We start from the raw sequence: 27362 nt of genomic DNA on the forward strand, positions 1-27362 counted from the left end.
CTGCTAGGAAAAGAAAAGGATTAGGATGGCGATGATGGCTTTGCTTTCGGGTGACCTGTTCTGTTCAAAACAAAAACTCGTAAGTCTTTGCATAATCTAATGTCAAAGTCAATAATATACTCAGTCATTCAATATTCAATAGAGAGCAATGGACATTTGGGTTCGTTTCTTCCCGCTTTACGCGTAAAAGTTTGGTAGAAAAACATAATTAATTAATTAATTATAGCAATGCATATCACGTTACATGTTTGTTTACGTCTTTCATCAACTGTTACTTCCTAGTTCATATATTAAGCCATGCTAAATTGCTAATGATGTCCATGGGTCAAGGTCCCCATTAATAATCTTTGAGGCTGGATTATTTCTGTTTACACACGAAGACTGCCAGCTATATAGTAGCATCTTGACCGTCATATATATATTTGTGGCCTATACACTACTATACCTACGTTTTTGCTTGGTAAGTACGAAAATGCCATTGACTCACCTTACAAATTACAACGATGTGAGTTTGGTCTGGTTTGATTTGGTTTTGAGTTCAACCGGGACACCAAATCGGAGGCCTTGGGGTGTTTATTTTCGAAACCTTATATCGAACCATAACTGATGAAACCGACTAGTCCAATTAACCAGAATTTGCGGCTTGATTTGGTTCAGGTAAATAGGTCAATTTTAAAACATCAAACCATAATATGGACCAAATCAACTGGTTTAGTTTGGAATTAAATAAACAATATAAATAAATAAATAAACTGAACCAAACCAGCTTGATCGATTTGATTCAGCCGGTTTTCTGAGTTCTATGTATGATTGCCCATCCATCTTCATGCTATTATTTCTAATCTAACTTTGTCTATGGATTCTTCTACAATTCAGATAGAGGGAGACTGTATATCATAATCAGCTTAATTTAGGTATTTTATTATTAATTTGGACCATGCACACACAACGGCACATATATTTTTTTTATAAATATGTATTACTATTAGGTTTATATTTTTATTTTTTTGGTAATCCATAAATAGGAAATTAGGTCGGTGCATATTACCTAACCTGCTTCTGTCAGTTTGTGGGAACACCAAACTTATGTTATATATATATATATATATATATATATATATATATATCTTCTATTGAGGATCCTCAAATAATTTTATTTGAGGGACGCCCTTTAGGTACCCTACAATTTTTTTTCCAATGATCCAAACCATCTATTTTTTAGGTCTTCATTCATAGATCATCCTTACAAAAAATTAGACAAATCGGAAACCGTTTCGACATCTAATTGGGTCCTACAAAATCAATGAACACGGTACTTCAAGAAAGTACTAAAATTTTCAATAACTCAATTGAATGGTCAAATGATATCGGATTCAAATGATTTTTTGTAGAGATGATCTTTGAATGTGTATCTACAAAATAGACGGTTTGGATTAGTGAAATACAATCCGGAGTGGGCCCTACAAGGGGTGTCCCTCAAATAAGCTTATTTGAGGGATCCTCAATAAGCTCTCTATATATATATATATATATATATATCTCTTTATCTCTCTTAAACCGCGCCCCATCATCGTCTTTATTGTGAACTAGACTCAACCATGTCTCTCTTTTTTTCTTTTTTTTTTCTTTTTTTTTTTGTTGAGAAATTCAATGATTACATTCATAAGTCAGCAAAAAAAGACGCTAGTTACAAAGGGTCAATACAAACTAGCCACAAAGGACCATTACATTAACGGAGCGGTCTAACATCAAAACTACGACAATTTGGTGCGCCTCCATTAACGATCAAGTAAGATCAAAGAAACTTTGACATATGCATTCCAACTAAGATTGAAAGCTCATAATAATAAAAAATAAATAAAGCTTGAAAAAACCAAGCTATAGCAATACAAATAAAACTCTCACAAATGAGAAATGAAAAGTTCTCACAAAAGAGAGATGGAAAGCTCTCACAAAGAAGAGATGAAAAACTCTCACAAATGAGAGATAAAAAGCTCTCACAATGGAGAGGTGAAAAACTCTCACAAAAGGAGAGGTAAAAACTACACAGAGAACCCAATGAGTCTCTGTGACTTAATCCGAATATAAAGAAACAGTAAAAAGGATGGTGGTGGAGATCCGAAGCCAAAAGGCAAGTGAAGATTTGACATCGGGGCGCAATCATCTGTAATGGTTGGAGGAAAATTATAACAAAACGAAGACAAATATGGAAAACTTTTTGTCTCTGAAAATGAGGGCAAAAGAGAGGGAGGAAGAGAAGAGGGGAGAAGGGAGATAAAAGGAAGAACAGTGGCTCCCTCTCCTCTCAAAGTGAAAACGACTCTAAGATACTTTTTTGAAAAAGAAGGGATAAGGTCACTAGCGGATCCAGAAATTTTTTAACGGATGTGCAATTTTAAAAGGCTAAAAACTCTTTGTGGATTGAACATCTAAGGTTTTTTACCTAGATTGACCTTAGGTCCCTTCATGCATTCATATCATACATGAAAAATTGTTTTATGTAAAAATATTGACTAAGTATGAAAAATGGTTGTTTGGAATAATTATTTTCTCAAGATAATTTTTGGCGGCTTTTATTCCTTACACATCAAATAAGAAAACTTGATTTTATGGGATTTTATTATGAAGTATATATTGACTTAATGAGCTATCATTTTTAGCCTAAATCATATTTTGCACTAAAACCGATTGATTTGGGGGGAATTTGATTTTCTAGTATTTTTATTTGAATCCAAATGGGGGGTACTTCCTTATTTACATTGTAAACTTAAGTAAATGGAGTAATATAAAAATAAATGAAAGTAAAAAGACAAAGACATTTACTTAAATGTTGAAGATGGAAATAAGGCAATCTGTACAACACCACCAACTGAGCAAAGGGACAATTTCAAACACTTACAATGGTTTTTCTGGCGAGGGAAGGTGCAGCTGCACCTCCTTGCTCCTTAACAGAACCGCCAATGGATAGGGTTCTACATCAAACCATGTCTCTTTATCTTGATCACCTTAATGGCAAAAGTTTGAAAATTCTCAACCATGTCTCTCTATTTCGTACAGATTAATTAGTTGGACCTCAAATCAAAGCCATTATGATTAATCTTGATATTAAAGCCTCAACCTAAATAATACTACCTTCTTTATTATGTTAATGGATTTGAACAACAATACCACTTACATTGCAACAAACAACTATTTGATTGGACTTTGGTGCATGCAGACACTAGCTACTATGCCGGTGCCGCCTCATCAAAAAGGGAAAAAAAGTTAATACCTAATGGTTTTGTTTGGACGGAGATGCAGTGCGACCAGTGCGCACCATGCGAAACACACTTGAGAATTGACACCATGCGAAACACACTTGAGAATTGACATTGTAAGGGAAAGTGCCACCGATTTCTTATAAAACTGGACCGCCAATTTAAGGACATTTCGCCATCTTGGCCGGTGAGTCGTGCAACAGAGGCACCCACAACACACACCAATTACAAAAAAATCAATGGAATCAATATCAATTACATAAATTATCGCATGGCAACGTAGTTTATGTGGTATAATTCATCTATATGTTACAATACAAGTGGTGGTCAAATATTTCTTATGTTATAATATGAATGGACAACGCAATTAATATTTCCTATTTTTAAGGTATAATGTTATAAAGATTCATTTATATTATAACACGTATATAAATTATCCACATGACTGTGTAACCAACCAAACTATAAGAGCATCCATAGTGGGAGGGTATATAATGAGGTGTATGTTAAATATACACCATTTGTAATCAGAATCACCTGCAATGAAGAGGTGTAAACGAGTGTAAATTTGCATCACCACTATGATATGCAAATTTAGATGCACATATACATCTTCTTCTTTTTATATCTCTTGCAGGTGGGACTTACATGAGAAAATGTGAGAAAAAGTGGACAAAAGTGAGATCTACAGCAGAAAAGGTGAAAGAAATCAATTATACATCTTCCCCCACTTGAGCAAAAATCACATTTACAACTCCTGAATGTAAAAATGACTTTACACTCTCGAAAATATACAATCCCAATGTAAATGCTCTAACTAATCCAGCTGAAGACTAGAAAAATACAAAATTCTAATAAAGTCTTGTCGCGTGTGAAGATCCCAATGGTGGAACCGTCAATTCTCTGACCACCACAAATTTTGAACCGGGACTGAAAGTAAAATAATGGATCACATTGTCCTGGGGCTCGCCTGCACCAGTGAGTCAGCCATTTCAATTCCAATCTTATTTGAAACCTTATGTTTAAACTTCCCACGAGGTCCCGCTGCGCTTTTCTGACGTGGAGAGAATATCGCTGCTGCTATACAGACCCAGTCGTTATCTTCCACATCAGTCTTCGCAACTAAACCCCTTTTTCTATAATTTCTAGCATATTCCCCACTTGTATTATCTTTTCCTGCACTTTGCCTTTATAAAAACCCAAAAGCCCCACCCTTCTCAAACCTCCTCCCTCCCTCACTTCATTCTCCCTCTCTCTCTCTCTCTCATGGAAATTCCAGTAGTGAACAGAATAAGTGATTTTCAGTCCCGCATAACCTCGCTGCCGGACCCATCTTTTTTCTCACAAGCCTTTTCGATTTCCTGCATCGAAAGGGTCTCTCAAGCTTGCAGCTTTTGGAAATGGGGAGCTCTCATCATCGCAATTCTAGCTTCCTTCGGCACCATACTCACTAAAATAAACATTTTTATTACCAGACTCCGACGCCTAGGAGTTTTAAGCTCCCAGGCTGTTTCCCAGAAGCTCCAAGACGACGATTTCTCCGACATCGACGATGATGATGACGATACCTGTTCCATTTCGTCGTCCTCCTCCTTATCCGATGATGAATTAGAATCCGATTCCGAGATATCGTACGATAACGCCGGTACTCCCACTGCCAGGGATGAACATTTCCTAGTCAGGGGCTCTGGTTATTACGGAGACGACCGAGAGCAGAATCTTAATTCGACGCTCCGCCGGCGCCGAAGCTTCGGAGGACACCACCGGTTCTCTTGGTCCGACTTCACCTCCGGCAAGAGTGTCGTCAAGCTCTGGGACACGTCATCGCCGGCCACGTTTCTATCTGCGGACACAAGTGTCTCGGGGCGTGCGTCAATCGGTGTATGGGACACGCGCGTCGGATGCCGGTTTCCGGCAATACTCGCCGATTGGGGCCCGCAGCTCGGGAGAATCGTTGGAGTCGCGTCGGGCGGCGTCGAGAAGCTTTACGTCAAGGATGGCGTCACGGGGGCCTTGACGGTTGGTGACGTGAGGAAGGCGGAGTCGCCGTTACGGAACGTAACGGACGCTGACATGGATGACACATGGTGGGACGCTGACGCCGTTATTGTGACGGACGAGCGTTTTGACGAGTCAGCCGTGAGTGGATGTGACTGGGCCGTCACGCGGTGTTGTAGCGCGGTTAGGTCTTATCTGCTGTAATTTTGTAATTGTAAAAGTGGGAAATAACAGATGTCAAATAATGCAAGGTCATTATTTTTGTAAATATATTATTGTTTCCCTATTATTTATTTTTAATAAATATTGTTTCCCTATATTTAAGATTTATTTTATTTTTGATTTGTTATCTTAGCTTGTAATTAACAGATAAAATGGGATATTGCAAGCTTCTTTGTGGCTTCCTGGTGATGAGCGGAGTCATTGTTTGCCTTGCCACGTGTTTTCGCTGTTTTGAGTAAATTGTTAAATTATAAAAATAGACAAGTCGTTATTGCTTTTACATCAATTGCCAGCGAGCACCGTCTAAATAAAAAACTAGAAATTAAAATATGCATCACGTGCGAAAAAAAATAAATAATAATTGACTCTTTGTTTGCGTGAAGTGGTTCCAATACATTTGTCATTTCCGTTGTTTGAATTTAGGATTTTTCTAAGAAATTCAAATTCTAAGGCAAACTAGTACAGTCAGGGAGGAGAAGAGGATTATATTATGATTTTAACTCAAATGATGTTATTATTGAATGAGAAAATGACAGGTTATATATACACACATACAACAAAAGATAAATTCACCTTATTTTTACTTGATTGAACATAAATGATATTTTAGAATAGAGAGCTTCGATGTGCAAACAATACAGAGTTCCTTAAAAAAACATTGATTTTGCATAAGTGGATTAGGTCATTGGTAGGATTGTATGCACATTCAAGTTCGAGTCCATATTCCCGTAAATTATATTCATTTATAATAATTTAATTATCACTCGTATCAAAATTTAAATAAATAAAAAAAGACATTGATTTTCTCAATTTCCCTTCATTACCTTTTTTGCGCGGTATAGGCAAGCTATCGAAAAGAGGAGAGAGGGGGCGAGAGAATCTCACCTCACCAATCAAATGAATAGGTGTATTTTTGTAAATAATTGATGCATGTATTTGGATAGGGACGCATTGTTGGAAAGTTAAGTTTTCCCTTATAAAATTAGGTAGCAATAATGCCATGGTTTCTTGGACAAATGAATTAATTTTGTTGTTAGGAATACAATTATCATAATGTCGTGCTCTACGTTTAATAAATATTAGGGGATGGGTTGGCACTCTGGCGTTTGAGAATTGAAGTAATTAAATTAGAAAGAACACAGCTTGAACAAAATATTTGCTCTATCTTTCTTTCCACACAGCTTCCTTTTGTGGATGTTATGGTTGGTTGAGAAATAGATAACCCATTTGATTCTCAAGGAAGAAACATCAGAACTCAAAGACACATACATACATATATTATATATAACTTGGAAGTTTAATAAGAATATTTTGTTACGCAACGATGAGCATACTTTATCCTAAAACAAAGACAACTACACTTTGTCTTCTACTTACTTTGGTGATAAATCAAATGAAACTTGTATACCATAAGTTACCCACCATTTTCAATTTTTCTCACCAAAACGAAAACGCAACGTTATTGAATTTCTACTTTCTTCAAGCACCATGCGCCACTGAATGTGTAGCTTTGGACAAAATCCACGGACCAATAAAAAAAAAGAAGGTATTTGGGTTTCTTTGTCGATAGTATCTTTTTCGGGCTGAAGTTATGTTTTTGGGCCCAAACTGGGAGACTGGTGGGCCTTTCCTGTTATCAACTCAAACTATTTCCATTGTAGACATCTCCATGCAGTGAAATAAAAGTTTCGTGGATCCTTCTATTATTATTTTATTTCTATTATCAAAATAAGGTTGGATTACGATTAAGGATTACTCACGTGGAGATATTTTATAGTGAGGGTCTTATATATGGCCTTTTGGTGAGGTCCTATCTTTTAACCGTTTGATTATGCTAACTAATTTAATCTAACGGTTAAGATATAAGGCATCACCTAAGGACCATATATAAGGCCTTAACTATAAAATTCTTTTACTCATGTGTTTACTTCACACAAATGAATGAAAATGAAAGTGGTACTAACACAAAATTAGGAATTCAACTCCTAATTTTGAGGAATTTGACCATTGGGTGGGAGATAGTATTTTAATTCCTGGACAACTAACCCATCAATAATCCATATTTTTTACTCATTAAATCCTCATACAATTTTTCATGTACTTTAATCCAACAACATCCACATACTGTTCTTATCCCGATTCTAAATAATTTAATACAAATTTTCAATGAGAATATGAATTCTAACTCTTCCTCATCCGATTGCGCATTAGTAAACATGCAAGAAATGTAAAATTAAGTTTCAATTTTATTTCATCTGGTCTGGTCGAGATTAATAGTGTATTAATATTGAATCAATCTATCGGTCCCGAATTTCATCGTAAACCATGTGGACGTTAACCTAGAACATTGATGAATGGGCTACTGTCTAGTCGTAGCATCTTTAAGCCAAAATACTTTTGAAGAATGCTCATGATATGTTTGTTTATTGGTCAAGTCAAGAGTTGAGGCTGTATATAAAAATTGTGTGGGTGGGGAGAGGGTAGTTGCACAGGAGTTTCCTTCTCTCCTTGTGCAGAGCAGTTTGTGCTGAAGAAATATACATGTATATAATATATATATATATATATATATATATGTATGTACCCAGAATCTTATAAAACTTGAGAAGGGCTATTAATAAATGAAACAGGCGGCAAGTAGGAAGAAACTAATTAAGCCAATAATAAGCATAGCTAGTGAACGCATCTAAGTTAAGAAACACAAATGAAGAAAACAAGAACCAATGAATCAATTATTATTTCAGCTATGGACAATGGACATAAAATCCAAAAAATAAACAGATAATTAACGGATCAATTAAACAATAAATCAAAGTTTGCTGCTGCTGCTGCTGCTGCTGCTGCTTATGAATGAATGAATGATGTCAATACTCTGTGAGTCCCTTGATGAACTTGAACATGGAAGGAGAAATGGAACCACCCACGTTAACATTGGGAGACGCATGCGACGACGAATCTGAGAATCTGTAAAGAGGCCGAGGGGAGCAGAAGAAATCAGTCGAAGAAGTCGAAGTTGGCGTGAACAGAGGGATGTCTGCAAAATAGGGCTGGCTTGGGTGGCTGAACATGGCATTGGGAGGATAATATCCACAAGACGACGATGAGCTGCCTCTGTTTCCTTGATGATGAACAACATCAACATTCTTGTTATTATTATTATCACAATTCTCATCCGTGAGACCCGAGGACGACTGATCATTGTCATCATGGCTGCAGCTGCTAATTATAGACTTACTTGCAGTACTATTCATGTTGTTAATGTCGATGATCTGGTCATCTTGATTTCTTCGCCCCTGCGACAATGACGAAGCGTCCACCTTTACATGAACATGATCATCAGTAGTAGTAGTAGATTCAGGTTGTTGGGTTTGGTCGAGGCCGGTGAGCTTTTGGACCAAAGCCATGAAATCACGTGCCTGGGTGTGGATGATCTTGGGAGATTGGGTGTAAATGATCACCGGCTGCCGCTGTTGCTGGTGGTGTTGTTGGTGTTCATGGGGATGTTGTTGATTGGCCATGCGGGAAGAGGAATTATTATTGTTGGGAGGTTTTTGAATGAGATAGGAAGCCTTGTTGATCTTCAATGGTGAGGGGCGGTTGCCATTCATCATCATCATCTGATCTTTTCTAACTGAATGTTGACGATCCTCATCCAGATGGAGCTTTGCAGGGTTCATTGTGAATCAGTTGCCTCAGCTAACTAGTCTTAATAATTACCTAAAAAAGGAAATCAATCAGTTAATTAAGAACTAATTACGATGTCGAAGGGGTCACTGTATATATCAGAACCTATTGCTTATCAAAGAGAGAGAGAAAGAGAGAAATTGGATATAACATTTGCTTAGAGGGAGGTAGAGATGAGATATATAGAAGGCAAATGGAGAGAGATGAGATTAAGGCAAGCCAACTATTCTGACCGTTGACTTGACAATATTGACATAGATATCATCAGCGGGGAATATAATTGGGATAAAAAGATGGATGGGATGTTGAATTGCAAAGTGGTTGTTACTTGCTATGGTTTAGAGAGAGAGAGAGAGAGAGAGAGAGAGAGAGAGAGTCGTTAGATGTTTGTAGGCTTTTCCAAGTTTTGAGTTTTTGGTTGTCCTCTCGGGCGCATTTGTCGGCTGCCCCACGCAACGCCGGCGCAGTTGGCGCTTGGTCAAGCAAGACTCTTTTTTTTTTGTCATTATTTATTCTTTCACTTTGGCTTTTTTGCATGCCTGGTTGAGGTTTCACATTATATATGGGAGATGGGTGGCTCTCTTCTCTATATCAAAAGATAAGAATATTACAATTTACAAATAAATTTATATATAAATGTTATTGCTTGCTGGGCTGGGAGGCTGGGAGGGAGATCCTTTTAGCAATTAGTTTAATTAGCTGAGTTATAGAGAGCTTGTGCCACTTGTCCTGAGCTTCCACCTTATTTTCTCAAAATAATTGGGCGTCAATTTTGGGAAGTTCCGTTTATTTAGTTTAGTGAATGGAAGGCAAGTAAGACTTGGGGTTTGCATTTGCCTCCACAAGCTACAACTTACCAGCGCCCATCATCAGTATACTGTATATACAGTATGTATACGGATACTGCTTCGACTTTATATACGCACGTGTTGTGACTTTAAATATGACAATTTTTGATCTAATAACTTGATACATTATACATAGCCAGCCCGATCCAGTACAAACAAACAAACAAACAAGCTCATTCAATTCCAGGCAAATCCCCTTTCTTTCCTGTTCAACTTTTGGGGATGACGAGTCACCTCTGTCAGCCTCAACTAGTCAACTTCTGGCTCATAAAAACTTGGAGCCTTTTTAAAATTTTGCCACTACTTTACATCTTGAGCTTTGACTAATTGGGATATCATGATTTCTCCTCTACAATTCAATGTTATCATCATAGTCTTGAGTCTTGACCTCAATATAAAGTCAAACTCTTCCAGTTTTTTTTATGCTTTGCTTGTGTTGTTTAATTTTTATACTTTGGTCAAAACCAAAACATTTGAAAAGTATAATTCTACTCAAATTAATATCTTATTCTCATTTACCCCTCTGCTTCACATTTCATCAGGAAGAGAATTAAGTACAATCCCAAATCAACCTAATAACACTCCAAATTCATATAATTAAGAGAGTACTTTGAAAACTTGGTTTAGTAAACACTAGTTTACCGAGGCTTTCGGTTGGATCGATACGGTATTAAAAAATTAAATAAATGATTGTCAAACCAAAACAAACCGTTGATTTAGTATGCTAAGTATTCGGATTGATGGGCATAAATGTCCAACTCTACTCTAAGATCCGTTCTAAATATGACAACTTGTAAACCTGGTGATAAGTAATATAATGTTAAAAGGTTGCAGATATTGACATATAGAAGTTGTGTTCATAATCCATGCATGCCTATCCATTATAAATATTAATACAAACAAACATTTTCCTAGTGTATGATGTGGTTTTCTTGCAAGAAAAGTAATGGGTCCGATAGCTATGTTCATAATCCATACATTTATAAATTTTGGTTTGGAGCCAAGAGATGACACAATCTTTGTACGTAGGTGGGCTTAGTACATAACTCTATTATTAAACAGTCAAAGTCTGATCCAGGAAAAAGAAAACTCTTGTAATTCAGCCCATTATATTTCAACTGGACCAGGTTTATGATGTTGAACAGTAGCACGCGGGTAGCAAACATGTATTTCAAAACTGCTACTTGTCGTCTCCTTTGTTTGCCGTTTAGAATGTTAACTCGCACCAAGCAACTAATGAAACACGTTTTCTTGACCACGAAAAGAGACTAATATAATGATTTGCATAATTTGAATATGATTTCGTGTGTTTGTTTAAAGTCCAACTGCCGCATTACATACTTCTCTACCTTCAATTTTACTTCCAAGTTTGTCAAAGGTCAAGTTCTGCTGCGTTCCTACCTTAAACCAACTTTCATTTTTTTCTAAGTAATTATACCTTACCAAGAGATGAAAAAAGGGGCAAACAAAGGAAAAGTATAGCAAGCGTTCCCAAGTTTCAATTACCCACCTAATTAAATACGAAAAAATTTGCCACATGCATAAATCTCATGCGTACCATTTTTCCAAGAACAGACCACACAACCATGTCAATTACGTCGCGGAAGCCCATTGGCCGGGCCTCTCGTATCTGAGTAGCCCATTGGCCCAGTAACCTGTCCAACTTGGTTGTGGTGGCATTGGCAATTTGCAAACCTCCACATGGTTCTCATTGTGTCGTGCTTGTAAAAAAGTCAGGGAGGCAACAGAAGCAGCAGCCTGTAAGTTTTACTCTTCCACAAATTGAAAACTGGAATGGAAAACATGGAGTGGTGTTCAAACAGACTCACCGCAAATCAAGAATGTAGTAAATAAAATACACTTTTTTGTTCATTGGTATGTTTAAAATAAACAATTTGAGTTATAGGATCATGCGCAAACCAAACCAAACCGCACGCGCACTCTCTCTCTCTCTTCCATTCTTCTTCTCTGTGTCCATAAGAGTATGATCATTGATCAGAGGAGCAGAGGAGCAGAAGGCCCTTTCTCTCTTTTTTGTTTTGCCTACAAACACAAAGCCATCATGCGCTCCGAGTCTAGGCATATTCATTTACCCATAGTACAATAAGTGGCTCACTCACAACACAAACATATTCATTTTATTCTTAAAATATGAATAAACACTTGTCGATGCTTTGTCTTTCACTCTTTCGATCACTCCTCTCCTTGGATCTCCCGATCCCTTTTAAGCATTGCCCTTTCTGCCATTGATTTATTGTTTCTATGTTCTGTGTTCCATTATGACCAAAACCCACCTCCCACTTTTGTTTTTCTTCTAAAGAATAATTAGTTCCCGGCTTAATTACCCCAAATTTAATTAATTAGATCCCCCATAGCTGTCTAGCTAGTTACTAGTTTGGTGAAGAAGGCTTGGTTGTCCGACTGGTACATACACTAAAGCTAATGCGAGACCCATGATTTTGACTATTCATCCATTTCCCTCCTCCTCCTCCACAGTAGCTTGGTGGACCAACCTACATATCATCAATATATAGTATACACAAATATTACGGTGGTTCAGTGGTTGTTGTTTTGTGATTTGTGTATGAATGATGCTTCTGACTCGAGCACAAACATACAGACATACTCAGAAAGTGTAATAATATTAATAATTCTACACGCATGTTTTGTGTTAGTTACGAGATGATCATCAGCAGCAGCAGCACTCATTCATGGTCCCCCAAGAAGAGTTTCAATTAATTAATTAAAACTACTTTTCTTAATTAATCTCTCATTTTGTACATGCGCATTGCACATGCTTGCTAGCTGCTGCATCTTCCTCCAAATTTTCCAGTTCAGAGAACTTAATCTGTTTGATTGTCCCCAAAGCTTTCAACTAATAATTGGTCGCCAAGAATCTGAAGCTTGTCTAGTAATAATTCATTCTTCTCAAATATATAATACGCTGTCATTCACGCATTCTGGCCTCAGACTCAGTTGTTGATTATACAAATAATTTTGAATTTTATGTCCACTAGAAATTGTCCCCCCCTCTTGTAACTTGCCCCCTTCTCTTGTTTGTCACTGTCAGCCAATTTGCATCCGTCTTTCAATAAACAACACAAATCTTCCTTCTCTATGCGCATATTCTTGAACGAAAATCCTTCTCATTAGTCATTGTAATTAGCACTAAACACATAGCTTTTCCTTAAAATCTAGTGATTTGAGTGGCAGAGACACAAGAAACAGTTGCTCTAGCAGAAATTTGATGGGTTCCTTCCTTTCCTAGGCACCCAATTTCATACTAAATAAATTGGTTTTAATAAGAAGACCATGTAATTTGAATTTGCTCCCCACACAGATATGTCATACGAGTACCAACCCAATTACACGTATCTGGGGTTTTCCCAGAGAAGAAAAACGACATTTTGAGGGGTTTGGATAACGACCTTAAAAGGATCATTCATCTCATCCTTAAACCTCACATCATCACATCACATCACATGATCACGTGATCACATCACAAGAAGCTTCTATGACTAATTGTTTCAGAAGATTCAGAACCTTGAACGCAAAAGAATGGCCTTGTTATCTGTAACTGGTACAGTGCCCAAAAACTCACTTGCTTCAAAACTGAGTGTTAAGCTTAAAGTTCCAAGCTTTTAGGGGAAAATCTTGCATATAATCTGAATTTGCAATTACAACGTGCTAAGTTTCATCAATAAAACAACTGGGTTATTTTAAAACCTTTCCACTTGAAATGTATCAACTTAATTGATGTTCTGATGCTCAGAAACTCTGAGATTTCATCACTCTGCTGCTGGTGCTGGCAACAAATTGACAAGTCATGACTTCCCATTCTGGGTAGACAATTCCAATTACATATGTTGATGCAGCAGAGCAGAGCAGAGTAAATGTTGAGAAATGGAAAGAAAGCATCATCCTAGCCTTCACTTCATAGTTCATATCCCTGTCCTAGTTATAGATTAGCAACTCTGCCATTAATATTTGTCAAAGACTCGGGACTTGGGATATCACACACTTTCCAAAATTCTGTCACCCAATTCACAAGGCACAGAACCAACCCTGTCCTCCATCAGTCAATTGTTCTTTGAATTGGGTTTTAAAAACTGATCATTAGCATAATGAGAATCTCAAAAGAATAAACAGAAACTTGCCGGAGGAGGAGACTAGGAACGTGAGTGTGTTTGGTATCATCGACGGACGGTGACGGACAAATTATATGTATCTAATAAGATGTTTCTTTTTTATGTTTTATTTTATCAGATCATTCTGGCATTCTACAAGATCTAGAGAAGAATCTAGTAACTTAAAAAATCTCCAACTCGTTTGCCACCCCTTCAGTCTTCAGAGAATCAGACCCCTCACCTCTCACCTCAATGGCATAATGGCATAATGGCGTAATTTGACATACAGGAAGAAGACAGACTACTTATTCCCTCATTTTCTAATATAAAATCCAGGCTATTTCTAATTTTCTTTACTTTGAGTAGTATTCTATGTCATCGTCACCAAAAATATAAAACGAAAAACACAACAAAAATTTATATGACTCTTGGAACTGGGAAGAGTTGAGTGTGTGATTTGCCCGTTACTAACACACTAAATATGTGATTAATAGACTTCCTAAACAAATTGATACAAACACAATTCACAGAATTTTCCTAATTAAGGTTGCGGAATTCAGAAAAACTCTTTTGCTTCCCAAAATTTTTGTTTCTCTCTTTTCTTTTTTTTCGTCTCCCGGTTTCTTGTATTTTGTGTTTTTTCCTCTTTTTCCACTCCCCTCCCAAAACCCACTCCACTCTTCATGTTCTATTCTACTGCACTGTCGCATTGTCCCGAGCTCGCTCCTCAAGTCCCCAAGTCCATTCTCACCTTTGTTTTTTGTTGGTGCGTATGGGAATTGGGAAGTAGGGGTGCAGAGGAATCTTTCCCCAAAATTGTTAACAAACGAAAAACTCGGAGGAAATGTTTTTAAAAAAAATAGGTGTATAGCTGGAAAAAGCTGGAAGACCTACTCCTCCAAGAATTGCTTCACAACCTTCACGCTTGGTTTGACAACCTGCCTCTCCCATATCTCTGACCACCTCTTTCCGTCGTCCTCATCCGACGACGTCGTCGCAACCACCGCCCTAAACGCCTCCGTTGCATCTAGCCTCTGTAGGTCCCACCCTCCTCCCTTCAGCCGTAGGATCTTCTCTATCTGCCTCTTCGCCAGCTGACACGTGTTGTCCTTGATCTCCCTCACCGCCTCTTCGTATGCTTTCCTCCGCTCCCGATCATCACCCTCCCCGCCCCTCCCCTGCGGTGGATACCTTTTAAAATACCTAGTGAACTCGGGCACCCCAATCGCCTTTCTCAACGCTGTCTGACTCGTCGTCGATTCGTCTTCGTCCTGGCGATCCGGGTCGCAGAACTCGGCCAACTCGTCCAACATCCCCGAGTCGAGCATTTCGTCCACTCGCTTGCACAAGTACTCAGTCAAGACCGCCAACGACACGTCCACCCACAGAAAACAGCAATTATACCTGAGCTCGGAAGAGACAGAGGCGTTGAAACCTGGTTCGAAGACATTGGAGCCCGGTTCGAACCGGTCCACGAGGAGCGCATGAATGAAGGAGTTGGAGCCGCCGACGAGCATCGGCACCTTCCTTCGATTCGTAATGCTGGAAATGGCTTGACCGGCCACGGCTCGAAATTGGCCGGGCGTAAAATCGCCGTGGCGAGGGTCGAACTCGCCGAGGAGATGGTGGGGGACGCCAAGGCGGTCGGGGATGGGAAGCTTGTTGGTGGTGATGTCGAGACCGGCGTAGAGTTGCATTTTATCGGAGTTGACGATTTCGAAGAAAGGGAAGCGGGTGGCGAGGTCGAGGGAGAGGCGGGACTTGCCGGCGCCTGTGGCGCCCATGATAATGAGAAGCTTGTCCTTGCGCTGTTGTTGTTGTTGTTGTTGGCGTGGGGTGGTGGGGCCGGAGGCCATGTGGGCCCCCCGGCTGGGCTTGTTGTGGGGGAGAGGATGATGATGGGAAGGAGTGGTGGGGCAGAGGTGGTTGACCGGCGGGAACAAGTGGTAACGAGAGATATAAGAATAGAAATTGAAATTGAAATTAGAATAATGGTGGTGGGAGTGAGTTGGGAAGGGAATAAGTGTCATAGGTAGAGAAGGACAGGCTGTGTTTTGGTGAGCTGGGTATAATATTAGCTGCACTGCGCACACACACTGTCCACGCTTATACGGACTGATAACGGAAAAGAGAGAGAGTGCTTGTTATAATTTGTGTGTGGATGGGGGAGGTACAGCCTACTGCTGCTCCCTGGTCGACGATGGAAATAACGATGATCAGTACTAGTAGTCAGGACCGGAAAGTACAAAAACCTGTTGGTTGATGATGGTTGCGGTGGTGGTGGTGGTGGTTGCGGTGGCGGTGGTGGAGGAATAATGATCATATAGTATTAGAAGACCAAGACGAAACGACTGAGGAGTATGAAGGAAACGGCAGTGGAATATGGAAAAGAGGAGTGGTGTTTTTGTCCTGGAGCTGTTCTCTACTGGACTACATATATCGTATCCCAGTTTGTTCATACTCCCCCTCTCCGTCTGTGCTTCTCTGCTCTCTCTCTCTCTCTCTCTCTCTCTCTCTCTCTCTGTGCGTGTGTGTTTCTGCCTTTTATTGGCTCTTCCACCATTGCCTCACGCCATACCTTTCTCTTTATATATATACATACAACCCTTCCCTTTAGTGCCATAACTTGTCAACATGTTTTTATATTTTCTTCTTGACAAAGTTAAAATATAAATAAATTTAATGTAATCGGCTTTTAACTCAAGTGATTAAGAGAAATTTCCTTCTCAATATCGCTTATATATAAAATAAAATAAAATAAAAAGCTTTTTAACTCAAGTAATTAAGAAGAATTTCCTCTTCAATATCGCTTATATATAAAATAAAATAAAATAAAAAGCCAAATGGGGTCATGTTTTTCACTAGTTCACCATACCTTACCCACTCTCAACCATGGGCCCGTTGAAAGTAGAATACAAGTGCAAATACATACCAAATTCTAATAGTTGATGACAGACATTATTTGAACATTTTTCATTAAAATATAATAACGATTAAGGTAATAACAAGCATCATATATATGAAAGTTGAAACACACCGAATTTATCTCTTCTTTTTTGGCAAGAACATGACACACATCAATTCCTCTGTCACGTTCAACCAATAACCTTTTTCAACACAAAAGTCATATACTCATATTCTCAAGTCAAATCAAGTTAAAAGAATTATTTTTTTTCAAACAACAAACAGAGATTCAATTCAAGCATTAGGTTTAGAGAGAAAACTGATGATGCATGAATTTGCATATTGGTAGTAAATGAACTATATGATGGCATTATTATTGTCAAAGTGTCACGAGAATTTAGTACAATATGAATGTTTTTACTTGTAACTTGTTATATTATTTTATTTAAAGTCTTCGAAACCTAATTATTTCTCTCTCCCTCTCTCTTTCTCTTGACCTTTTAATATTGCATAGTCCAACCCTTCCGTAACGATCAGATGCATGCTCCTAACCCCTTTTATGCCTTAAAACCCCAGTTATTATTAATGGAGCAGAATTTGACATTACAGATAGAGATAGAGAGGTTGCTGCATGCCATCCGGGGTTCAAAGCCTGCTGGCCCAATAATGGTTCTTGTTTTCAATAATAATCTTGATTTTTGTTCTTAATAAGGCTGAGATTCTACTCCTCCTCCTCATAACATATGTGATGACAAACTCATTTCTCTCTACCCAGAATGTGTTGAGAGAGAGAGAGGAGACAAGAGTGACTTGTACTCAAAATCCATGTTATTTCTATGGTGGAAAATTATGGGGCTTCTAAATATTCTCTCTTGCGTGCACATACACTACACCCCCGTTCAGTGTTTGCCAAGTAAGTTGACCCCAACCCAAATTGTGTTCCCCTTTTTTTTTTTTTTTTTTATGGGCATATTCTAATGTGATTCATTAATTCACTAAGTATATGTATTATATATCCAGTTGTATTTTTCTGGAATTTTTAATTCCCTTCCATGGTTACGATAGGTAGGTTTGGTAGCAATATATGTTATGTTTGCCGGCCAGTGGAAGTTAGATGACGCAAACATCAACCGGGAAGGATTGAGGATATGGATACATTTGGCCACCTGGAAGTAGATACAATCATCCTAAAATAATAATGTTAAGTTAACCAATGAATCTTATTACGAGCTAAATTAGCAGCAAGCAAAAGAACAAAAACAAGATGATATATTATCTTATGACATAGGAAAGATTAATATATATATAACATTGGGCCGGGGTTTCTTATGATCACGACTGTGTTGTGAATTGTGAACATGCTTCTGTATATGAGTGCTGCATGCGAGCGTGGGCTTGACTTGAGCTTGACGATGGCGTAGGTGATTGGTGGTGTGTGTTGTGAGGCTCTTCACGATGACAGAGGGCGTGACTCTCTCTCTCTCTCTCTCTCTCATGGCCCTATGTATATATTAATGCGTTATGTTGCGCCGTATGGTTACATGCTTGTTTTTATGTTTCGGCCTTGTTTTTGCTTGTGTTGCATTTCTACAATCTCTCCATTTAATGCATCACTGCCATTAGTTCATTATTGATGGTTTTTTTTTCTAAGGATACGTTGGTAATATCGGCCACCTTTGAGAAAATGAAAATTAAGAGAAATATTATGTTTTTAGTATGATTAATCGCCAATGGTCTTTGTATCATGTCAAACTCATCATTTTCATCCCTAAACTTCAAAATCAATTAATGTTGTCCTCATTCCCTTGCTCCGTACAACAATGTCACCCACGACGTCAATTCAGTTTAACATTCTATTAAAACGAAATGATGAGTGTGGATTGGAAAAAGAGTAAGGGGTAGACGTCGGCTATAGAAGAGGGGGTGGGCATGGGAGTGTGGACTGGGGAGGGGGGAAGATAAAAAGAGAGGGGTGATAATGGGTGAGAGGAATTTTCAATGAAATTGACTCGAGAATGATATATTAATGTACATGATAAGAGAATAAGGATAACATTGATTAGTAAGTTTAAGAATGAAAATGTTGAGTTTGACATGATATAAGGACCACATAGACATATGATATAAACTTATAAAAGAAATAGTTAAATTCTAAACCAATTATTTTTTTGATACCATTCATATCTAGGCGACAGTTGAAAGAAAGAAAAAGAAAAATAACAAGAAACGAGTTAGAATCTAATGTTGCTATAAAAAAATAAAATGAAAAGCCAAATACAAAGCAATCATGAATCCCCAACTTATGCAAAAAGTCATTTCAAGAAGAAAAGAATGGCATCGAGTATATTAGCTGAAAAGGGGTCAGATAATTGAACTGCTATATACCTTACAAGCATGGCCTTGCATAGCATGCAGTAGTCTTTACACGATATTGTCCTCGTTATGTCATGTGTAGGAAAGTATCACGACTCTAAAATAAAAGAGACGAACGTTGTTTTGTACCATTTAATCAATCGAACATGCAGGAATTGATTGGTGTTACATCAGACTATCAGACGAATATTCAGAGACAAATAATAGACGTGTAGAAATGTGACGGCTGGACATCTTATATCATAGGATTCACATTTAGTTAGCCATAACTAGTTAAAATGTGTCCCCAACATATTTCATGTGCGTATCAAAATAAAAAATAAAAAAAATCATGTGTATTATGATATGTATCAAATTATTTTTGTCAAAGATATATATCATCTTATGAAGTTCAGATTATACTATTTCTTGGTTAATAGATGATTAATTTAAAAATTATATAAGAGAAGTGCTAGAATTTAACGTTCACCTATCAAATGTATCAAATGCGCTATCGATACGAATATTGATGTTATATCATAATTTCAAAAAAGACTATATAAAGCTAAAAAGCAAAGGGCTGATGTGGTGGTTGGTGTAGCAGTTTTTTTCTTCACCTTCCTTGCACACGATCTTGTAAAGTCTGTCAGTCATAGTATCATTCGGAGTTGGTTTGGGGTTTGCCGCGCCCCGATTGTTACATTTGAAAGAGTTGAAATTTCAAAAGCCAAAGCCAATAACAAGATGGATGCATGTAGAAAGTTGGTAACGGGGGATTAGAAATTCTAGGTTTTAGATTGTGCATTAAGTGTTGCAAGATTTAGAAGCCCAAAAGATCCAAGTCGGTGTTGAAAAGGTGGGATTGAAATCATGATAAGCATTGAACGCTCTCCCCTTGGTACGAAAATTTCTAACTAAATAAACTACAATTGGCACTGGATCCCCCAACCATGACAATGACTAGTAATTAGATATGACTGAGCCTGACGGCAAGGAATATGAGATGGCGATGTACAACTTTAATGATTTATATCTTAAAAAGGAGGAGAATTTTAAGCTACCATGGATCCTCATAACGACTTTTAGGCTTCGATGGGCCTCAGTCAGTTTTATCTTTTGATTTCTTTATTATATACTACAATTGAATTGAATATCCTTTTTTAAGTTAATCATCTGGAATGATATGGATTACGGCCCCTTTAAGATTTGATCGTGGCGGGGCTTAGTCGATCCATCGTATTATTAGTAGGACTCATTTGGATGTCGAGTATTTTTTATCTTTTCCTTTCCAAATTTGCGCATGCAGTTCATCAAGCAGCCAACGAACCACATGCTACGCGTGCTCCAAAGAATACACGTACTCTTGCTACATCAAGATGATATCAAGCTTTAATAAGATAAGTAAAGTGATTACTAAAAGCTACACAGACCCACACTAAAAGAATTTAAGATTGTGTCAAATGTGATTTGATCGTAGCGAAGAGAGTTTTTCGATGCGACATCATTTGACAATGTGACCGTCCATAACACTAATCACTTTCTCATAAAGTTGTAGGTGATATGGATATATAATACTTTTCAAGAGGTTCCTAACAAATTTTATTCAAAACGTATAAAATAGCTGATTAAGTTTACAAACTCAATAGGTATCCAAAGACTTGTTAATTAAACTGACATCAACATCTAGCCAATCATACATAACCATATATACATCAATCCTAATTCTTGTACTACAGTGTTGTACAACTGCGTACCTAAATTAAAGGCATGACAATCGGACACATGTACACACTCACACACATTATAACAATTTTCCATGTGTGTACCTGATAGATGTACCTACTTCTCTGGCTATGAAAACGGGAAATGATAATCATGCCACTGAGCTGAGCGGCCAACGATTTTCCAACTGTTGACTGGTTGAATGCTTTTTCAAGTTGGAAAATCACCAAATAACTCTACTTAGTGACTTCATTTTCATTTAATTTCCAAGTCCTCCACAAAATTTGACCAAATATAGTGACGTGCGCTTCTCCATCAGCAAATCAGAGATGTGGATTCAATTCCCTCCTTTCCTAGTTATTACTCGTCTTCGTCAGAATCTTCACTTCACACACGTTGTAAAAAGTCAGTTTGCACCCAAAGAAAAAAATGAAGAAAAGGAGAGTTCGTCGTACGTTTGATCCGTTCAAAATATTTGCATGTGTCGAATCAGTTTGGTGTATAATACTGTTCCTAAACTGTGAAGATCAATGTTCTGTGTTTTTTTTGGGGTGGGTAGGAACAAAGATTAAATCAATCGGGTCAGCAAGTTTTGGATTTCATTTTACATCAGAAGAGAGGCAGCCGTTGACTATTTATTAGTACAAGCCAACTACTCATCAACTCCAAATCACAGCCCTGAAAATTACTCTACTAATAAATCACATGCATGACGAAAGAGACGGACAGAGATAAACCAGATTACATAAATAAATGACCCAATTATACTCTTTTATTTATTTTTTTCTTTTGGTGAACGACACGGGTTATGCGTTTTTCTTTAATTACACAAACTTGTTTAGAGTACGTCCACTTGGCGTAATCACTGGTCGTCTCGACTTGGGCCGCCGCACTTATCATGATCAAGTGTTTTGTTTAGTTTTTGAAGAGAAGATTAGGTAATTAAATCGTTATTTAAAGCTAAACATAATACGTACAAAGCATGTAATGTTAGTTTATGCAGTTTGCAAGATGGGTTTGGTTTTATATTTAATGTTTAATGTTTAATTTAGAGACACAAGCGTCCAATTGAAAAACTGCTTTTCAAATGTTTAGAGATATTTAGTCATATACCTATTTTTAGCACAAAAAATATAAATAAATCCTACACAATTTAATTTCTATAAACAAACTATAAAAAAAAACCCAAAAAAAACAACTAGCTCTATTTAATTCAATTTTGATTATTAAATTACTTTAATGCCCTATTGAGTGTTTTGAGTTTTTTTATGAGCTTTTGAGGTTGAGTTTATTTTAAGAAATCGATGACATTTTTTGTAATTTATAAGAAGTTAAAAACCTATTTGTTATGTTGTAAATGAACTTTGGGTGTGTTTTTAAAGTCCATTTTATATATGGTATTTTTATAATTTGGACCTTTATATTGAGTATAATAGTGAATCTCCCAATTGTTTATTCATAAATATATCCACTTATAAAATTACATAAAAAAATAACTGTACCCAAAAAAGTGTAGCCATTAAATTTTTGTTATCGGTGAAAATGGTAATGTGGGTAGGATGGCTAACAATATGTGACAGTGAGATAGTGATAGTGTGGTCGAAGGGTTAATTGGGCTTTTTCTTCGGTATGCAGCCGATCCAGAGGCCCAACTAGTCAAGAACTAGCAGGCTGAACCCTTTGGATAGCTGTCAGCTAGGAAACCACACTAGATCAAAGAGAATTGCAGAGAAAAGTAGCCGATGAGCATCAGCAGCTTCTCTACTGTTAATACATGGTGACATTCTAAGTAGCAAACTTCATTTAAATTCTTATAATCCAAAAACATTGAAGCATATATATATATATATATATATATATATAAATGAGTAGTGCTTCCACCTTTCCTTTTCTTTTCCTGGTTAAAGAGATAATACCTCAGTTTCCTTCAACAATGATATAACCTGACCATATGTTACAAGTTACAGGGTTGCAAAATCTACAGAAACAAATTAATGTTTCCCTTATCCTGGTTTTGAACCCTAGGCTCCCTGCCCATGATCCAGAAAGTCTGGTACATATCCAGATGATTTTAGCAGTTTCGTCAATCCCCTCAAGACTCCATATATTTCCTCAGTCTCAGGATGCCTCTCATCTAAGGAATAGAACTCAACCACACCATCATTGGCCTCAATAAAGCTAACACCCGGGACTTTTTTATACCCAGTATCCCTCATTGCAACTTTTAATCTCGCCACATCTCCCATCTCCCAAGATCACCATAAATATTTGAGAGCATGACATAATTTGCAGGGTTTTTCGGTTCAAGTTCAATGAGACGTTCAAGAGCCAGCTCTGCAAACTCAATGTTTTTGTAAATCCGACATGCCCCTAGTAAGGCAGCCCAAATAACAGCATCTGGTTCCATGGGCATCTTCCTCACAAAGTCATGGCCTGGTCCAAAAGACCTGAGCGTCCGAGCAGATCCACCATACAACCATAATGCTCAATCTGTGGCACAATTGAGTAGTCATCAACCATTGATTGGAAATACAAAAGGCCATCTTCGACCAATCCAAGATGTGTACAAGAGCACAAAATGCCTATGAAGGTGATCCCATCTGGGTTTTCTCCATAATTCTTCATCTGGCGAAACAAATTTAAGGCATCCGCCCCACGTCCGTGCATTGCCAAGCCCAAATCATAGTGTTCCAGGTAATTAAATCCTTGTTATCCATGCTCTTGAACACGTCAAGTGCATTATCAATGATCCCACATTTTGCATACACGTCAATCAAAGCATTCCCAACGAAAACATTTCTCTTGTACCCAATGCTCTCTGCATATACATGTACCCACTTACCCAAATCAAGAGCTCCTAATCTTGCACACGCCGACAACACAGTCACTAAGGTGGCATCATTAGGAAGCACATCACCCTCGCTTAGCATCCGCTTGAAAGATCCCAGAACTTGAAAGAAACGTCCATTACGTGCATATCCTCCAATTAATCCATTCCAAGAGAAAACATTCCTCTCAGGCATCTCTTCAAACAACTTCTCACAAGCATCAATCTCCCCATTACTTGCATAACCATTCAAAACGGTATTCCAACCCATCACATCTCGTCTTGGCATGTCATCAAAGAGTTTTCTAGCTGCCACCATATCCCTCAGCTCAATATAACCTGAAACCATGGTGTTCCACAACACTATATCACGTTCCGGAGCCAAATGAAAAAGGCGCTGTGCAGAAACCATATCACCACACAAAATGTAACCATTAATCATGGAAGTCCAAGCAACCACATTCCTCTCGAACATCTCACCGAACACTTTGTAAGCAGCTCCAATCACTCCCCTAGCCGCATACATTTCAATCAGCGTCGTTCCCACATATGGGTTTGCTCTAAAACCACCTTTTATCACTACACAATGCACCTCTTCACCTTCTACCAACCTTTTCAGTCTCCCACAAGATTTAATCACAACAGGAAACGTGAAGCAATTGGGCATTATATCCATGCTCTTCATCCTTCCAAACAATAGTATAACTTCTCTATGACTCTCATTCTTAGCATACCCTCTGAACATTGCATTCCATAAAGCAAAGTTCGGGTCCGGAATTCCATCGAACACTTTGTGGGCATACGCCATTTGCTTCAGTTCGGCGCATGCCGTAATTAGTTTTGGGGCGATATAGTGGTTGTGCGAGAAGCCGTGGGTGATTATCTGGGTCTGTGTTTGGCGAAGTTGCTTTGTGGCCTTACATGATTGCAAGAGTGAGATGAACTTCTCCTCGAGAAGTCTGTGAGGGGGCTTTTGGGCCAATTCATGCAAAATCTTCGCTATTTTGTTTTTTTGATCACAAGGTTATGTTTGAGCGGGAGAACCAACTGTCTCTGAAAACTTCAATAAGGCAATATCAAATTATACTTTAATTTTACACCCAAAAATAATAATTTCTAATTTCCAGACTATAATTATAGTGCAGCGCACGTGGTCCACTCTGTTTGACTAAAACCAGAGCTATGACCGTCAAACTTGCATCCACTTCCCATAAACTATTCCATATTTACAGCCATGAACCTTTCGCTCACTCTGAGTTTCCGACCAACGGAGCCTTCTCTGTTTCACCGGAAATCCTTCTCTCCGATCAAGTATCCACAAAAACAGCACGTACCCATTTTTCATCAACCAAAATTGGACCCAAGAAGAACTCAGTTCAGGGTCACGGCTAAGAGACCGTCGCCAATAGAAGGCTTAAGCGAAGAGATGAGCGCCATGGCTTCGCAGAATCTAGACCATGCGCCTGCTCGGAGACGAGTTCGGTCGGCATTCGTTGACGTGCATCAACAGCTTGATCATTGCTTGTTCAAGGTTCGTTCAATTTGATTATGGTCGTGATAGGCTGCTAGCTTGCTGCTCAAACATTTGTAACAGTTGAATGGAATTCAAGTTTCAATTTCAAAATATTAGGAAATCATAATGCGTTTGCTTTCTCCCTGTTGAAAATTTTAGATGGATCATGCTGGCATCAGAACAGAGGAGGTAAGAAACAAATTGACTTCTTTAATTCTTAATTCCACAGATTTAATTGATGATCATTTTACAATTGTTGTGGCCATTGTTCGTAGTGGTATGGAAGGAACTCAAAGGGCATGGAAATTTTCTGCAAAAGCTGGTTGCCAAAACTAGATGTTCAAATCAAAGGTGCTTTATGTTTTTGCCATGGGTACGGTAGCACTTGCACATTCTTCTTTGAAGGTTGGTTGCTCTGTCTTTCCCTTTACTTATTTGTTTATTAATTTGTTTGTAAATTTGAGCAGCTACTTCCCCTGTATTATAATTAATCCAACTAGAAGTTTATGCCAATCTAAGGCCAAAACTTAGAAGTTTTACACATGGTGCGGTTCGAATTTGAATTTTCAGGTATCGCTAAGCGAATTGCTGCATCTGGGTACGCTGTATATGCTGTGGACTATCCAGGTTTTGGTCTTTCTGAAGGGTTGCATGGTTACATCCCAAACTTTGATGAATTGATTGACGATGTTAATGAACAATTTACTAATATCAAAGGTGTGAAATTTCCTAGACTCAATGTTATTCTTCATAGTATTTTGCTGTGATCACTTTGTATTGCAAGTTGCAACTCTTACAAGACAGGCTTGCTATTTGCTAATTGCTAATTGCTAATTGCTTTGTATTACAATTCAGGAAGACCTGAAGTGAAAGGTTTGCCCTGCTTTATAATGGGAGAGTCCATGGGTGGAGCTGTCACTCTCAAGATTCATCTAAAAGAACCGTCTAAATGGGATGGAGTAATCCTTGTAGCTCCAATGTGTAAAGTAAGCTCCTTCTCTTTCTTTGTTTTTTTTAGTTTTCACTACCAAATTGTGTTTCCGTGTTTACATGTTCCTCTGCATCTCAATTGCTGTGCAAACTAGTGATAAATGTTGGTTTCCTTTGCTGATTTAGTTACATTCGGACTTCTCATTCTTGGATCACCAACTGAATATTTATCTGTTGACTTTGAGTTGCCAAGATTGCAGAGGACGTGATGCCTCCAGCAATAGTTCTGAAGCTATTAGCACTCATGTCTGATGTTTTGCCTCAGGCAAAACTCTTTCCCCAGAAAGACATGGCTGGCCTAAGCTACAGAGATCCGAGAAAGAGAAAAACGGTTAGCCCTTTCTGCACTTCTCCATTTAGTTGGTTGATCAACTGAAGCTGAAATAATGGTTAAATTGTGATGTTGATTTTCTCTCTTTAGGCTGGTTACAATGTGATTTCTTACAAAGACCACATGCGATCAAGAACAGCTGTGGAACTGCTGAAGGCCACAAGTGATATAGAAACACAGTTGGATAAGGTCGGTTGCCCTTTGTGCTATTCTGTCATGCCCTATCAAAAATACCAGCAGCATGACTTAACTAGTTTCTGGAGATTTTGCAGGTTTCAGGGCCATTGCTAATTCTTCATGGAGCGGCAGATAAGGTGACCGATCCTTTAGTGAGCCAGTTACTTTATGAGAAGGCCTCTAGCAAGGATAAAACTTTGAAGCTCTATCAAGATGGTTATCACTGCATTCTTCAAGGGGAACCTGATGACAGAATTTTTACTGTCCTAGATGACATTGTAACATGGCTTGACTTTCGGTGCTCCCCTAATTAAAATTTACAGCATCCTTTCACATTTTCCTTTTAAGATTTTGATAAGATGCCAGTGGTTGAATTGATCGTGGTAAACGCCATAATTTGATGAGTTGAA

The 27362-nt window shown here is 38.1% G+C and overlaps 5 protein-coding genes across 6 annotated transcripts; 2 read left to right on the plus strand and 3 right to left on the minus strand.

Annotated features, from left to right (window-relative positions):
* The first annotated feature begins 4316 nt into the window (after positions 1–4316).
* LOC103341496 (uncharacterized) lies at positions 4317–5572 on the plus strand. The gene has a single exon (XM_008245022.3). The coding sequence runs from the start codon at positions 4524–4526 to the stop codon at positions 5457–5459; it is 936 nt and encodes a 311-aa protein (XP_008243244.2). The 5' UTR covers positions 4317–4523; the 3' UTR covers positions 5460–5572.
* A 2610-nt stretch (positions 5573–8182) lies between these two features.
* On the minus strand, positions 8183–9409 carry LOC103341495 (uncharacterized). The gene has a single exon (XM_008245021.3). The coding sequence runs from the start codon at positions 9152–9154 to the stop codon at positions 8342–8344; it is 813 nt and encodes a 270-aa protein (XP_008243243.1). The 5' UTR covers positions 9155–9409; the 3' UTR covers positions 8183–8341.
* Positions 9410–14504: 5095 nt separating this feature from the next.
* On the minus strand, positions 14505–16697 carry LOC103341494 (adenylate isopentenyltransferase-like). The gene has a single exon (XM_008245019.3). It carries the CDS (start codon positions 16164–16166, stop codon positions 15027–15029), a length of 1140 nt encoding a protein of 379 aa, XP_008243241.1. The 5' UTR covers positions 16167–16697; the 3' UTR covers positions 14505–15026.
* A 6110-nt stretch (positions 16698–22807) lies between these two features.
* LOC103341493 (Tetratricopeptide repeat (TPR)-like superfamily protein) lies at positions 22808–25233 on the minus strand. The gene is given in 4 exon segments (XM_008245018.2): positions 22808–23356; positions 23359–23544; positions 23547–23792; positions 23795–25233. Coding segments are annotated over 4 exon segments (1608 nt in total). The 5' UTR covers positions 24750–25233; the 3' UTR covers positions 22808–23135.
* LOC103341492 (caffeoylshikimate esterase-like) lies at positions 25121–27299 on the plus strand. 2 transcript variants are annotated; one of them, XM_089047181.1, is made up of 8 exons: positions 25121–25472; positions 25614–25643; positions 25730–25859; positions 26025–26171; positions 26310–26440; positions 26710–26775; positions 26866–26964; positions 27048–27299. In XM_089047181.1, exons 1-8 carry the CDS (start codon positions 25176–25178, stop codon positions 27264–27266), a joined length of 1119 nt encoding a protein of 372 aa, XP_088903307.1. In that variant the 5' UTR covers positions 25121–25175; the 3' UTR covers positions 27267–27299. The 2 variants fall into 2 exon arrangements, with proteins under 2 accessions (XP_088903307.1, XP_088903306.1); XM_089047180.1 differs by having other exon boundaries at positions 25124–25472; positions 26638–26775.
* Positions 27300–27362: the final 63 nt, after the last annotated feature.

This window comes from Prunus mume, linkage group LG2 (genome assembly GCF_029339155.1).
Source record: "Prunus mume cultivar Tortuosa linkage group LG2, ASM2933915v1, whole genome shotgun sequence".
Classification (NCBI taxonomy): domain Eukaryota; kingdom Viridiplantae; phylum Streptophyta; class Magnoliopsida; order Rosales; family Rosaceae; genus Prunus; species Prunus mume.